Source organism: Cyclopterus lumpus, chromosome 22, assembly GCF_009769545.1.
Source record: "Cyclopterus lumpus isolate fCycLum1 chromosome 22, fCycLum1.pri, whole genome shotgun sequence".
NCBI classification, from domain to species: domain Eukaryota; kingdom Metazoa; phylum Chordata; class Actinopteri; order Perciformes; family Cyclopteridae; genus Cyclopterus; species Cyclopterus lumpus.
The window spans coordinates 13,466,135-13,481,933 of NC_046987.1; the positions used below are offsets into that span (position 1 = coordinate 13,466,135).

The 15,799-nt window shown below is 39.2% G+C and overlaps 1 protein-coding gene across 2 annotated transcripts; it reads right to left on the bottom strand.

The window, feature by feature from the left end:
• Positions 1-171: 171 nt before the first annotated feature.
• ncmap (non-compact myelin associated protein) lies at positions 172-11,359 on the bottom strand. Of its 2 annotated transcripts, none has more exons than XM_034525675.1 (4): positions 10,964-11,359; positions 2,856-2,947; positions 2,283-2,367; positions 172-1,234 (listed from the first exon to the last, which is right to left on the bottom strand). In XM_034525675.1, exons 2-4 carry the CDS (start codon positions 2,932-2,934, stop codon positions 955-957), a joined length of 444 nt encoding a protein of 147 aa, XP_034381566.1. In that variant the 5' UTR covers positions 2,935-2,947; positions 10,964-11,359; the 3' UTR covers positions 172-954. The 2 variants fall into 2 exon arrangements, with proteins under 2 accessions (XP_034381566.1, XP_034381565.1); XM_034525674.1 differs by having other exon boundaries at positions 10,959-11,359.
• Positions 11,360-15,799: the final 4,440 nt, after the last annotated feature.

Consider the following 15,799-nt stretch of genomic DNA (forward strand, 5'->3'; position numbering starts at 1 on the left):
TAACTAACAACAATCAATAACTCAACAACACCATAACATGCAACAGTCACTCCAATCCTCTTTTCTTTTTACTCTTTGGGGTTTCATATGATTTTTTTCTCTTGCTTCCATATCTCATATGTTGTCCTCTGTCCAAATGACATTTCATTTTAACAAACAGGTCATTCACAATTAGAAATATTATATTTTATTTTTAAATCTAATTTCATGTAAAGAACCACAAATAATACATATACAGAGCAATGAAAATAAAGTGCAAAACCCTTTGGCGTCAAACTAGGATTTACATCACCGTGTTAGACACACAGATGTCTAAAAATAAACTCGATGGGCTTTTTGTTATACATAGTAAAAAACACACTGACAATTTATAGATTTCTTTTACGAAAACTAATCCGAGAGAATCTGTGACCAGAAGACAAAGACAGTACAATGCAAGGTTAAGCAGATTTAGTTAGGAATAATGTATGCAATATCAACACGTGTTTCTCAAACATACGGGTATCCATTACACACTGAGATAGCGTCTTTCATACTGCCTTTGTCTTCTCTGAAGTTTATATCAATCCTACACTTACACATGAACCTATGTGGTCATCTTTAATACAGAAATGTACACACTTAAGAGCAATGTAGTCAAGCCATTACAGTCTTTACTACACATTTTCTTCATGGTATTAGTAGTGATCTTCAAAGACTACAAACAGCGAGACACTTCTGGCATCTCTACTCTGAACACTGACTGCAGTCAAAAATAAATTCTTCTCAAGAAATGCTCAGTTTCCCATCATGCAACATCCTTCATGCAATCCATCATGTTTGTTTAAGGTACCATCTTGTTCATGACTTCTATTCCACACGTGCATCCTGGTACCATTGTAGTGACCAGTAGTGGTTCAGTTGGTGTTTAGTGATGGGTCACTCAGTGCCTGTTGTGAGACCACAGTCTTGTTGCTATGTGTTTTCTATTGATGGAGAATCACTTTCGGTGACCGCAGAGGATTCACTGATGGTGCATAACTGCTCGATGTGGTTTCCCTCCATGCAGTCCAGCGGCGCTATGGGCAGCTGCGAGTTGTTCTCTGAGGTTGGGTTTGAACTGAAGATGCTGCCCGACACGGAGTTGGGTCCCATGACGCTCAGCGGAACGCTGCTGTTAACTGTGGTTAGTGACGTCTTCGGACGAGGTTTGGAGCCACCGCTGGCTCCCAGGACTCTGGATACATGTGTTCGCCTGGCAGCAAATACAAACCATCATGTTACTTCACTCACATACTTTGTCGTGAGCTGTGAGCATTTACATAGAAATATGGCAGATATTCCCTCCGACCTTCTAATCATATTTTGCTTGTAGGGCTATTATTATCAACCATACACAATGGTCATATGAAATGACAAAAAAGAAGACAAAGAAGAAAAAAAGGTATATTTTCGTCAAAAGAGAATAAAAGAACCCACACTTCCCAAATGAGTTTCGACCTTTATGCTTTTGTGAGCAGATTAATAATGTCTTAGCTCATATCAAGTTTGACATACCTATCAGTTATGGGAAGTTTTTCCAAAGTGTTTTCTTCTTGAATTGTTTAATTTGAATAACTTTATGGTGACCAACAAAATAAGAACAGAAAAGTAAGACAACGTTTGGATTGTCTCTAAAGTCATTGTATTATATTGGTTATTATGTTTGTACGTCCAGGAAAATGAATCCGTTCTCAGTTGCTCCTCCTGAGGTTTCTCCCACTCTTTCCCCGTGAAAGGTTTTATCTCAAGCAAGGGTTAAAGGATAGAGGGTCATCTGCTTTACAGGTTGTAAAGCCTCTTTAGGCAAATGTGTGATTCATGATAGTGGGCTTCATGAATAAAATTAACATGACATGTAGAAGATATGTGTTTTAAATTCTTTCCTTTAGCTCTCAATCATTATTCAGCAGAGGAATGTGGCAAGTGACTTTACTCAAATACTGTATTAGTATTACCATTGTATACTGTCTACTATAGAGAGAATTATTTTAAAACACGTGTAATACTGGATAGTTTTACCTCTTCAGGCCAAATTATTTAGATTACAATTTAAGAAGGGAACATCATGGAGAAGGAACGACACCGGTTGAATGTGTCCTTTGAGAACTATAGGAATATGTATATTTGCATATTTGTTTTTATATTCTGACAAAGCGAGCAAAGAGTCCTTCCTGAAGTCGCTAAAAATAGCATTACTTACTTTACTGCTCATGACATTCACGATGCAGTAATTGTCCTGTCAAACAGGAATGGGGCCCTACCTGTTGTACGTCTTCAGGATTATCAGGAGAATGGCGAGAATGATGATGATTCCCAAGACGATGACAACGATCATTGCCCCTGAACCTGGGACACAGTAAAAATGAGCAATTGACATGATGAAAGGCTGTTTTCAAGTCCTTGTGTCTCTTCTAAAATTGTTTCATGCCGTGCAACTCATTCTGTGTATTTCCCAGAAGTAGTTTGTCGTAGCTTGGCAACAGCATCACTCACAGACAAACAAACAGAACATGTCCTATAAAATGCACAGGTGCCACTCCTGTACAAACCATCTAGATTTGACTGCATGATGCAATAGGTTGGTGTTAATCCGGCTAGTCTTATCTTTTTTTGGTATTGTAATCACTGCCATAGGGGACATTCTAAAATATGAAGGTGTCCACAACAAACACCTCATTCACAAGGGTGTGTTTTATCAATAACCAATTGAATAATCCAAGGAAACAACACACAGACATTCAGACACACACACGCACGCACGCACACACACACACACACACACACACACACACACACACACACACACACACACACACACACACACACACACTTACTCTGGATGAGTATTTGTTCTTTGGTCTTTGTGATTGTGTTTGAAGTGTTGGTCACAGGTGAGACAGTTGAGGCTTGCATTTTCAGCAATAACCTGCACAGAAAGACAAACACAAAAAAACACTTTAGTCAACTGAATATTCTTTGAAACCATGACAACACAGCGCTACGTTCATGTGTGGGCAATATTTTTCAAGGTTGAAACTGTTTCCGCTGCAGTCAATACTGCAGATTAAGCAAGAATATGGAATATGTGATATATTATTCTTTAAAAACAATAGACAGGTGGCATAGCAGAGGGAGTGCACCAATGAATAATTGATTGACAGAAATGAGTGTCCTAACCAGAACATTATATATATAAAGTACTAAACATTTGTGGTTGTAGATGTGCATCATGAGACTGATGCAAGCCAGGAAACAGTGTGAAGACACGCAGGACAAGTACGGAGTAGTGCTGCAGTGCTTCGCTACAGTTATTCTTTTATTGCATATCTTGTTTTCAGTCAATACCACATGCACCATCCTGCAGCCATAATTATTGACTTGACCATCAAACAATTGCTGAAAATAGTTCCCACAAAATACCCTATGTGTTTAAGTTAAGTTTGCAACAAATCTTAAGTGCTCAGCTGTTTCAGGAAATGATTGAGCCTTTTGATTGAGCCTTTTTTGAGAGATTTTCAAAGATTTGCGTCTTTAGGACAAGCAGTTGGACTTGATGCTGAACGCTGCTGACTGGTTAGGTAAGTTGGAGAGTATTAAAAGACTAACGCACTGTTGGAAAGTATAAAATTATAGCCATAATCGTCACAAGAAACATGTCCTAATATAAATATATACTAATGTGACTTGTGTTCCCTCCATTATGACTCATTTAATCCTTCATCATCAACCATGCATATCCTCATAGATGTTATGTTGCTTCTGGACGGCTCCATTGTGTTTTCATTGATGTTAACTCACTGAAAGTTTGATCTAATCTATCTCTGTTGCAATTGTTATGGGTCACACAGAGATCCTCTGTCATTTAGGAGGATCCCTGATACCGTTTACAAAACACTCTGCACACAGCTGGAGGTCAGGGCTGTCCCTGTAACTGATACCTCCCGCTGCGTCCGGATAATACGCCTTTGAATGCTCGGAGACCGAAACTCATGCAAACTTAATATGAAATAATTACACCCAGAGACACTTTGTTTTCAAGTTCCATTAAAAAAGCTAAATACATTCTAATTACATGTAGCCTCATTATATGTTCCACTGAGCCTTTGTGTCACATCTTCCACCCGAGAACAGAACGAGCGTCATCGTGGGAGTTCCTCCTCCTCTGTTGGGCCCCGATGACGAGGCCACTGAGTCATTGAAGCGTCACCTAGAGATGTGGAGCATTATCACTAAAATAATCAGCGTTAATTGTATCACCTGATTTGTCAAAACATAGTTATTTACATAATTGCAGGCAGTTTTGTAAACGTTGTGAAATGTGCGGGAGGTCGTCTTTTTGTCCGCTTCACTATTGTTTCTCATTAAACAGCTTCAATGACTAATCTTAAAATCATCCTGTGTGTTTACATATTATTATTTTGTCAAACTGTCGGGCTTTACTGAAATGTCGGGCTTTACAATCGACATCACTCATCCAGCACCATCTGCTGTCATTCTCATAACTAAGAAATGACCGAAATATAGTAGCACTGCTTTTGCTTTACTGATGTGAGTTCACATACAAAACTCAAGTCATAAATAATAATTATCATATATAGCTGCTGCTGCTGCTACAAAGAACCTGTTGTTATAAAAGAAAAGGTTAGAGTTCAGTGGACTTTTAATGAACACATGTCTTTTCAAAAGCAAAAAAAAGTTAATATGATTTAAAAAAATATGTTTTTACTTAAGGTTTAACCTTAAATGGCAACATGCTCTATTGTCCACAGAGTTTATGAGATTAGTTTCTTCATGATAATGGATGGACAAATACAGTGGCGGCTTGTGTACATATAGCCTTCACCATTAATGGAGCAGAAGGGTTTACATTTCGCATCCAAGCTGTGCATATCCTGGAGGCATATCGTGAATTGACCATTTACAACCCTGCACATGTGACACTCATCAGAGACAAAGAGAACAACACATTCCTGTAATAGGGTAACGATTTGTAGAAATAGTCCACAGACTGGGATTTTGACTTCTTCTTTTTGAGATTTGATGAGTCACAAATCAGAATTTCACTTGAGGCTATTACTCAATGTGTGTACTGTACATTTTAACCAGCTTCCTGCTCCACAGCAAACATTGAGCAACCAACTCTCCCAGTGTGTGTTGACACACACTATTAGTCGTCGAGATCAGTAAAGACATATTTCATGTTTTCTATTTGCAGAGGTGACAGTTTGTGATAAATGACAGACTGATCATATGCAGTGTAAAGTTGGTAATACCACTGCTTTGTTAATATTGTGGAGCCATCTAAAATCACAAATTTCCCTCAGAGAGCTTTTAATAGTACAGACAGTATGTATTTGTGCTTCTATTTACAATCATGAATATATATATATTCAGGCTTAATGTAGCATTTAAACAAACAACAACAATACTACATTCAGGGCACCTGATGCATGTGTGTGTACAGACAAGAGGGACTTTGTACCCTTGTGCTCATACATTTACGTGCATAAGATACATACTCTAAAGATAGGGAAGAGAGCAGGGATAAGAACTGGGCCGGAAATGGGACTCGACCCGGCTCAGCAAGGTGAGATCGCAGACTGTTGTGCCCACAGAACACAGGACGAGGGAACGCAGACTCAAACATATTAAACTTGATGGATAATGTTTCCCTGAAGTTGAATTATCAGGTTTTTGTGTCCAAGTACGTGACTAATGAGAACAAGTATGTCCAGTATTGAACGAGAATGCTGCAGACGGCGGCCGCTAAACTGCTACTGCTCACCATCAATTTACTTCCACTAAAAGTACTTATTTCTGCCACAATTATAAGTCTCTGACATTACGGGACTCTTTCCTACATTTTGCTCTCCGTTTGTTATTGTGCCATTTGACTGGTTGCCAGAGGTGAATGGCGAAAACGATGATGTGTTTGTTATATTGCTGTCATCTAAAAGATTTTAGACATATTTAGAGAATTTGGACAATGTGGATGCAATGCAAGATATCAGAATGACACTTAACAATATAACAGAAATAACAAACGGACCAGATCAAGGTAGGGTCCAAAATATTATCAGACACTTATAATAACATTCTGAGACTGTCAGTGTAAAAAAAAGAGCACTTTATGGACATCCATAGAGGGTGAGGAGTTGCTCAGAGCCATTACATTACAGCCTGCTTGCTGACTGGAGCATTCACCCTCAATACTGAACCAATTTCATTAAGTATTGTCCCCATTAGTCATTGAGAAACAAAAACATGGGAAAACAGTATCCAGGTTGAAAAATAACAAAGTTACCCTTTAGGATGCCAGACATATTATCTGCTCAGAGAATTCACCACAGTTGTTTTGTTGTTTATAATCCTTCTGATATTCCTTCCTTCTAATTATAAAATGCACTACAGCAAAGTACTTCTGTTTTCTTGTGCAACCCCGGGTTGTACAATGACCAAAACAATCTACCTTGATTGACCCTTCAACAATATTGTAATTGTAATGTGCCTGTATTTATCAAGTTTAAACAATGGCACTTTGCATCGTACAGCACATAAATATATTTAGCTGAAGCAGGTTGTTATAAGGTATAATAAGAAAAAGTTTTACAGTTTATTTTACTACAGCAAAGAGAGGTGTAGTAAGATTAAGAGTTGTTCTTTAAGTAAGTATACAGTCTGAGCATATTATAAATTGTCCTTATTAATACAAAGACGTTGTTATCATTACTTCTGCCGTACCTATAATGCTGGATAGAAGGATGCCAGAAGAAGCCATTTTCTGAGGAACACATCACATAAATCTAAACTAGCCTTTAAAGGGTGTTTTAATTAGTTAATTAGATAATTTGAGCTGCGTGTTATTGTGTCGTTATAGCCGGTGTTTCGTCGGTAGTGGGTGTGTGTATCAACCCTCTGCTTGGGGTGCGTTGACATGGGAGCGATAACGTAGGGATCGGGAAAGCCCTCATCTGAGGAAACACTTACAGTTCACACGACTCATACTCCAATAAAAAACTGAGCTTCCCACTGACGATCCTACAGTCTGCTCCCGACTTCTTGACTTCAACCAGACCTCCTGGAAAACAAACAACTTTTGCTTGTCTCTGCCTAAATATCAAATACCTTAATTACCCTGAGCAGTGTTACGCATGAACATCAGCTAATTAAAACACGCTTGAGGGGTGTTCCTTGTGAGTGCGCAGTAAAAAAGAGACTCGCTCATGCCATTGGCAAAGTACACTCAACATTCAACCCCTTCGTTGTAGGTGAAGCCCAGTGTCCATCTGTCTTCATCTACATAACATGGCAATGTTTTCACTCTACATTAACATTAGTATAAAACTGTGTGAGAGATGACTAAAGAAAGAGGATGTTGCTCTTCCCTTTTGGTCAGATTTGAATTCATTCAAATATGAACTGATAGTTTGAACAACCAGCTGAAGGAAAATGCTGTTGATGCACTGTCCCACATGTACAGCTTTTTCCCCTTGCTATCAGCCTTCATGCGAAGCTAAACTAAGCTAAGCTATATGTAAGCAACCTGACCACTGGCTGTAGCTTCATATTTATCTTCTCAATCTTCTCATGTATATTTCCACCAGAAAGCGAACAAGCACAAATCCTAAAATGTAGAACTATTCCTTTGACCACAAAGCCCAGAATTACACCCACTGGTACATTGCTATGCCTACCAAACAGCGTAATCAACTGGTAAACGTAGTTATCCATGGACTGGAAATGTCATACACAACAATCATACAGCCTTTATTGTCACAATAACAGACGGGAAATTCAAAGAAGAGTACCTGTCAAGGACAATGGCAGGAAATAGGTTCCAATGTGAGAACTAACATTTCCACTTTGAAAAGATAAATACCGATATGATCTACGAATCTTCTCCCTGTGGTGTAACATTGCTGGCCCCTGGTCTACTTCAGCTAACCATAGAATCAAAGATATCACCAATAAGCAGACTTGAAAGATACGTTTGATGCTTTTCAGCAAAGGAATTTACAACGACGACGAATCAGATCACTTTGACGTCAGTATATACTTCCGCCAGTCTTCTCATTGCTGTAATAACAGTTTTGTTTGTTGTTCCACAAATTGCAGCTATTCGTTAACATGGCAGATTCAATATCCTTTCTTTCACCCTGAGTAAACACATCATTTATTGCCTTTTCAGTGAGCAGACTCTCAATGCAGAACAGGAACTCTTTAGTTTCCTCTTTTTTTATATGAGGAAAAACCAGACAAAGCTTTTGACCGGCTCCACTTCACCCCCTCTGCACATGTTCGTCCACATATGGTGTTTAACGCAGGCTCCTGCACACATATTCATAAAACACGTACAAAGTATGACCTTCATCAAATGACAGTTGGAATCAATATTTGAGGAGTCAATTAGAAGAAGGTTAATACGACACAGGTGGAGCTATTAGTTCAGCAATCAGAACACAGTCTGAAGTCGCCGCAGAGAGGTTATCTGTGTCACGTCAGATGTAGATTTCCCATACAATTTGTTTTACAGATATCACACTAAAGAGGGATTTAACGACGACTTTTATCAACCTCAATCCATCACTGAGTGATTTCAACCTCACTTACAGGTCTCTGGCACAGCTCACAGCGGTCTGACATTGGAATAAACGATGAAGTGACGTAAGAGATTTAAAAATCAACTAACTCAAACAAAGTGTGTGGTAAAGAGTGTGAGAGTGAGTTGTGACCAGAACTCACAGCTGAAGTCCTTTGACTCGACGTGTTGTAGTGAATGTACAGGCAGCAATATCCCTGAAGGATTTACACAGCATGATGGAAAAGTTTAAACTACACCTATCATCTTAGTACCAAACTGGGTTAGAAAAAGTATGATTTTTGGAATGAACTAGATAGACATATTAATATCAAGAACCACACAACAGGGTTAAGATGGAAGACTGAAGCTACATTGTCATTTAGGAGGGTACAGTAGGTTTTGCACAAAAGCTTGTCGCTTATAATATATTGTACTCGGTTATGAAAATAATGACAAATAGACATTTATAGAAGAGCAACAATAAGAAAAGCGCTGTGGTGTGATGGCCAAAACAAGCCGTATTCTTGTCAACAATTGTTTTTCAAAAAGGCTTTGAATGATCAGTCATTATCTAAACTGGCTGAGTTTGAAACAGACTGGTGGCTGGGATAAGGTGGAAGGTGTTCACTGATAACTGATATGTGTGGCTATTAAATCTGTTTATCATCCTATGAACGTTCATTCCAACCATATAAGAGAAGAGAGGACTCTCTGTGGTCACATTCACATCCCTGTGTGTCCAGCTGAAAGAGTCAGATACGAATGAGAGGTTACAGGCTAAATACTGGAGAACAAAGATATAGATAGAGTTCAGTTGGCCTGTAAGACACTTTAAATGTATTTTTAAAAAGTGTGGGATTTATTTACTGTGGTGGTCAGTTAAGGGCATCCATGCGAGTCAGCCACTGACAGCTGGCGTTACCATTGTGTCATTAATAAACACTTTGAACTGAAGTGTGAATAGGGATTTCGATCCCATGCAAGGCCTTTATAGACCAGATGAATTCGGATTAATCTCCTCAATATAGATATTACTATGACATAAACCTATACTCAGTTAGTCATGAGTGTTTAAATTCAATAATATAGGCCTAATACCCCAAACAGCAAATTAAGTGACTAATGCTAAGGTCATGTTCGTCAGAATACAGTCATGTAGTAGAGCCGGCTTTCCTTTTGAGCTGTGCTTCTCATTGTATTACTTTTGAACAATGTAACATTGAAATCTTAGTGTCATCCGGTGTCCTCTGTCACAAAACCTCCATTTCACAATCAGCATTTGATCATGAAGATGTATGCTGCTGACAAGAATATCTTTCATTTAGAGTTCAGTGTGCTCACTAACTGTTAAATACTGCTCATCAAGTAAGAGGTGAAGATTGAGACTTGTTCAGTCTGCTTTCTAGGACTGGATAATAAAGCATATTTTCAAACGGTGCTTATCCAAGACAAAAATTATAACAAAAGAAAGTACATACAAAAGCACTGTGATCATTATCTGCAGAGCCAGACAGAATATAATTTTCTTTTCAGGGAAAACTATTTCATCTACTTGGTGACGTTAGTCTCATAATACCTTTCATATTCATTATTCCATGATTGAAATGAACGGATATCAGATTGTGGATCATTTGATATCCACTCATTTGCGGTTCTTTACGATTGTTATGCTCCTTTAAGGGTTACATTTGGCCTTTTGTCTCATAACACTTATCTCTCAATGTAACATTGTCAACAGAAACACACTCCTGGAGGCAGATGAATAAAAACATATACATATACTATACTGTGTAAACTGTCCAACATCGCAGTGACATTTTAAAGAGATCCAAACTGTAATCTTAGCCTTATTTAAACTCAAGTTCATTAGGCGCAGCTGTTATGCAGTTATCCTTTACGGGAATGACTAATTAAACACAATAGAAGTACAGGTACGTGTTCTATTCTTAGAACTGCACAGACAACTCCCTGGGTCAAATAACTAAAACATGTTGTTTATAGAAAGCTTAAACAAAGCTACAAGTCCAATATGATCAAAAAGAGATGTTCTGTTTTCGTGTAAGGCAGCAGTAACTGGCAATATGATGAATAGCAGACACTTATCAATAAAGATACATAAAGATACCAGCTCAAGAAGTCAATCTGCGTCATTGGACAGCAGTAAGATGTATAAATCCGAGAGCGCTCTGGAATGTGAGCTATTCCTTTTCACCTGAGACTCACCTGTCTCGCCATGGTGTTCACACACTGCCTCACACACACTCACCGAATAAACATTACTCTCAACCACAAAAGACGAAGTTGAGAGGAACAACTAAATCTGCGCAAGGAGAAGGAGTCAAAAGACGTAAGTTACCTAACCGTCTCCTCTTTGATGTCAGCCCGACTCTTCTCCAGGTGGGAGCCCGAGCAGCTCAGAGCCCCCTTCCTCAGCTCACCGGTGGGGGCATAGTCCAACGGTGGAGGGCTGACGGTCACAGCGGCTCAGGAGGAGGAGGAGGGGGGAAGGAGAGAGGCACGAGGGAGAAGGGGAGTGTGCGGGCGACTCCGAGAGAGGTACACGAATAAGTCCCAGGTGCTACTAACGAGACAATAGCACAGGTCCAAAGCAGGCGGGACGGAAACAAAGACAGGACAAAAGAGTTTAGAGACACGCAAAAAGTCTCTCTCTCGCTCGCTCTCTCTCTCTCTGTCTCTCTGTCTCTCTCTCTCTCTCTCTCTCTCTGTCTCTCTCTCTCTCTCTCTCTCTGTCTCTCTGTCTCTCTCTCTCTCTCTCTCTCTCTCTCTGGCTCTCTGGCTCTCTGGCTCTCTCTCTGGCTCTCTGTCTCTCTCTCTCTCTCTCTCTCTCTCTCTCTCTGTCTCTCTGTCTCTCTCTCTCTCTCTCTCTCTGGCTCTCTGGCTCTCTGGCTCTCTGGCTCTCTGGCTCTCTGTCTCTCTCTCTCTCTCTCTCTCTCTCTCTGTCTCTCTCTCTCTCTCTCTCTGGCTCTCTCTCTCTCTCTCTCTCTCTCTCTCTCTCTCTGTCTCTCTCTCTCTCTCTGGCTCTCTGTGTGTGTGGTTCGTTGGAATCAGAGTGCTTATGTGAAGAGGAGGAGAGAGTGGAGAGGAGGAGGAGACTCCACGCGAGCTCACTTGTTGCGCTCGCGCTGCCCCTTCGCTGAGAGTAATAATCTCCAGCAGCTGGTTTTTCAGGTCCTTCCGCCCGGCCGGGAGGCGTGCGGTGGCCGCTGATCAAAACTAGAGGCTCTCCCGAGTGCCCTGCTCTGCTCCGCTCTCACCATGACGACTGTCTCTCAAAATCACAGCGACTATTACATATTAATATTAAAGACGAAGGTCGTCTGGGACTGGTCTACTTTCTGTTCCAAGAGTCAGAACTAAACATCGAGAAGCAGCGTTCAGTTTTTCTGCTCCACATATCTGGAACAAAGTTGCTGAAAGCTGCAGGTCTACTGAGTCCCTCAGCTCATTTAAATCCAGATTGGAAGACCTTTCTGTTTGCTGTTGCTTTTAATTGAACCAGATTCAAGGATATCAATCAATTTCTGCATCTCACGACTGCATTTCATTTCTTTAACTGCCCTGCAACTCTTATTCTATTTCTTAAGTGTGACTGTTTTTAATGTTTTAATGAATATTCTTAATTGTTTTTAAATCTGGTTTTCTTTTGCATTATATTTTGATGTTTTTAATGGTTTTATGTGAAGCACTTTGAATTGCCTTGTTGTTGAAATAAAACAAATAAACTTGCCTTGCCTTGCTTCTTTGGAGAATAATAAGACTGCATGTGTCTGCATCTGTGTTGTGGGCGTGTAGACAAGTATGTGGCTTCAAAGGTATCAAAAGTTAATTAATCTGTGCACGCACATTTTTTATGTGTAGTTGAAAATGAACTGAATCACAACACTTGGGGAGTTGGGTGTGTTTGTCCAGTAGTAAAGATAAAGTCTACACGACACACTGGCATTTTCTATTCCTCAAAGGACAATGAGCTCCATTCAAACACGTTGGCCACATTGGTGTGAAAGATGTCCACTGAAAAGGGATAATGTTTTTACTAGTAATCTTTCTTGACACTCCTACTATCTGTCTCGCCGTTATTGTAGCACCCAAACTCCTGTAACACATCGCGGTAGTCTCTCCCAAAACAGTGCCAACAAGTTACACCTCCACAAATGGTGGAAACATGCTGGGTGAGTTGAATTTTACTGACTCAAAATATATATTTTTTTATTTTTATTTAGAATTACAATAGGTTCTAAAAAACCAACCAGTGCTATTTAAAATGTATAAGAATGGGAGTTATTTATATAGTTTGCTGTTTAATGTTGATATTTTTTCTGTCTTCTTCATCTAATTTTCTAATGTATGTTTTCTAAAATCTGTTGTGAGCATCAATTTGTTCTTTCTTTTGGACAGGAATATTTTCATTTGTCTGAATGAAGATCTCATCTCAGGAGATTCAGAGGTTGAGTTTATCAGGTTTTAATGTCAAAGTAATGTGACACTGGCATTTAAAAAAAAGAAGAAGAGAGGCTATAAGGTTTGGGTCTACCAGAAAATAATAAATGATTGTATATTGACTGATTTATCAAATATTTCTTATCCTTTGAGTCTACAAGCCTCACAATGATTGTTTTCAACAAGACTAACATTAGCTAGTGAGTTCATGATGCTGTACTTATGCTGTAATCCATTGTACTCAAACTATGAACTACTCAAATATTAGCATTATCATATGTGCTAATAACACTGAAGGAATCCCCACAACAATGAATCTTCTGAGGACCAAAAATGTTTAGTTTTATCCAATTTAGGCAAAACCTTTAATCGTTGAGATATTTGCATCTGGACCAAAGTGGTTGTTGGCCCTCCAGCCATGCTGCTGTAGCACGGCTAAAACCTCACTAAGAAGTGTGCTCATTTCTTAGAAACCACAAACATTAAATTGCCATTGGAATCCTTTGATCATTTATGATTTTAAATTTAAAAAAAGATAAGATCATTTATTTTATCTGTACTTTTCCTGACAATACAAAATATCTGCTTTTACTTGGTTCAGACAGCCTTTTCTCACTCTCCCCGATTGAGATAAAAGTGTTTACTCTCACTGTACTTATCAGTTTATTGCATTAGGAGACTTTGATTTAAAAGCAGAAGTAAATGTTTGAATTCAGTCAGAACAAACCCATTACGCAGTATCTGTTGATGTGCACCTAACTACAAATGTCTATAATCTTGTCAACTCATGACTAATGCATTGTTTAAGATTCCTTGTTGCTGTGTAATCCTGGAGAGTACCTTTCAAGGTATCTGGAGCAACTGGCCCCAATAACACCCACGGGGCCACGTTAAGCTGATCTGCTCCCCTCAGGTGCACACTCATCCTCACATTCAACAGTAAGGGTCATTGTAAGCTTGAAGAGACGTCTTTTTGTGTCACAGAGAGGAAGATAGAGAGTGGCACAGTGCGCCTGATCTCACAGCTGTTGCTCCGTCCTCTCGACCTGTAAAATACTGACAGCCGTCCCCGGTTTTTACCTTTAGACCCTTAATTAAGTCAGCAGTGAGACAGCTGACCTGTATGACCGTGGTTCCTCTGCACCTGCTTCTTAATGGTGAATATGTGTTGTTTTGAAGGGCACAGCTCTGAAAGCACACACCTTGCTAAAATAGTCAGACGGTCAAAGACTTTCTTCCTCTTGATCGTTTTTTGTCCGATCATGACTGATACTGTGCAACCTTTTTGGCTTTGTTGTTTTTCTTGCCTCCAATAATAATGGAATAGTGTGAGTCAGAAAGAAATTGATGAGATAAATCTATTATTACTGGAATCTTGAGCAGTCATCTGTCTTCATGGCTAACACGAGGAAACCGCAACCGTGAAATTCAATAGACTGCTGCACTGGAGGTCACGACTGTATTGCCGCACCTCACCTTTCATCTTATACATTTCATGTCCAGTGTTGCTCTCTGAAAGAATCATTAACTCAACCTTTCTTTTGCAGTGACACAAAGGCTCTGACCAAACAGAATATGAACTGAGGGAAATATGAGGTGCAAAGTGCAAGTGTCAGTACCACTGTTGTGTCATCTCAGCATCATAAAGTAAGATTTCAATACATGTCACACCGGTGATAAAGTCTAGTATCACAGAAAGTTTTAAAGAAGTACAGAATTAAAGAGGGACGTGGGGATGATAACGATTAAAACCATAGCGCATATGGTCGTGAATGGATGGTTATTACGGTAATTATATTACATTTGATATGTACATGACTGAGCTGATGCATAGGCCCACTTTGTGTCTTTCACATATGATTCATCCGCATACCCGAGTCAGAGGAAAGCATCTGTTTTTCTGAAAGATCTTTCAACAATTCTAAATTCATACCAGCAGCGCTGTATGGCTGTTCTATGAACTAAATGCTAACGCCAGTCTGCTGATATGTGCACAATGACAAAGCTATCATGCTGATGTTAGGCAGGTATACTGTTAACCATGTTCGCCATCTTAGTTTAACGTGTTAACACGCATAAAACCTAACTCCAGCTAGCATGGCTAAAAACCAAGAAGGTGGATATTAGTAACACTTTCGGTTTTGGTGATATTTCAATCTGTAAAGACTGTACTGCTTATCTGGCAGCATATGAAGTAGAAATATGTCAGTTGCTTGAAAATAAAGACTTTTGTATCAAATTTTCCAAGTCGCGACATTTTTTATAATATAGTAGCGATGACATGCTCATTTTGGAGAACACAAGGCCTATATAAAAGTTATGTTTAATTGTGTAAATAACATGAATCCACTAGATAGATAAGAGACCATCTTGGGATGGTAGATATATTCTGGAAATCAACACAACCGTTAGTGTCGTTACACAACCTTCTGGTTTTCATGAGTCTACCTCTCTGAAAAACTATATTTTGCTCTGACTTGAATGTAATGATCGTATATGAAAGGCACAAACTCGGCTGCTCACAGTGAGTTATTTGCAGATCAAAATATCCCATGCAATCTGAACATTTTATAGCATTTTAAATGTTGCATGATATTTTTTTTCTGTCCCTATATTTGCATCTCAAGTGTGAAGCCCCTCAAGTAAAGAACCCCCTCAAACAAACAACACTGAACATGGCTTTTAAGAATAAGTCTTTATGTATTTCTCTATGTGAAACAAATGGCTATTATACTACAC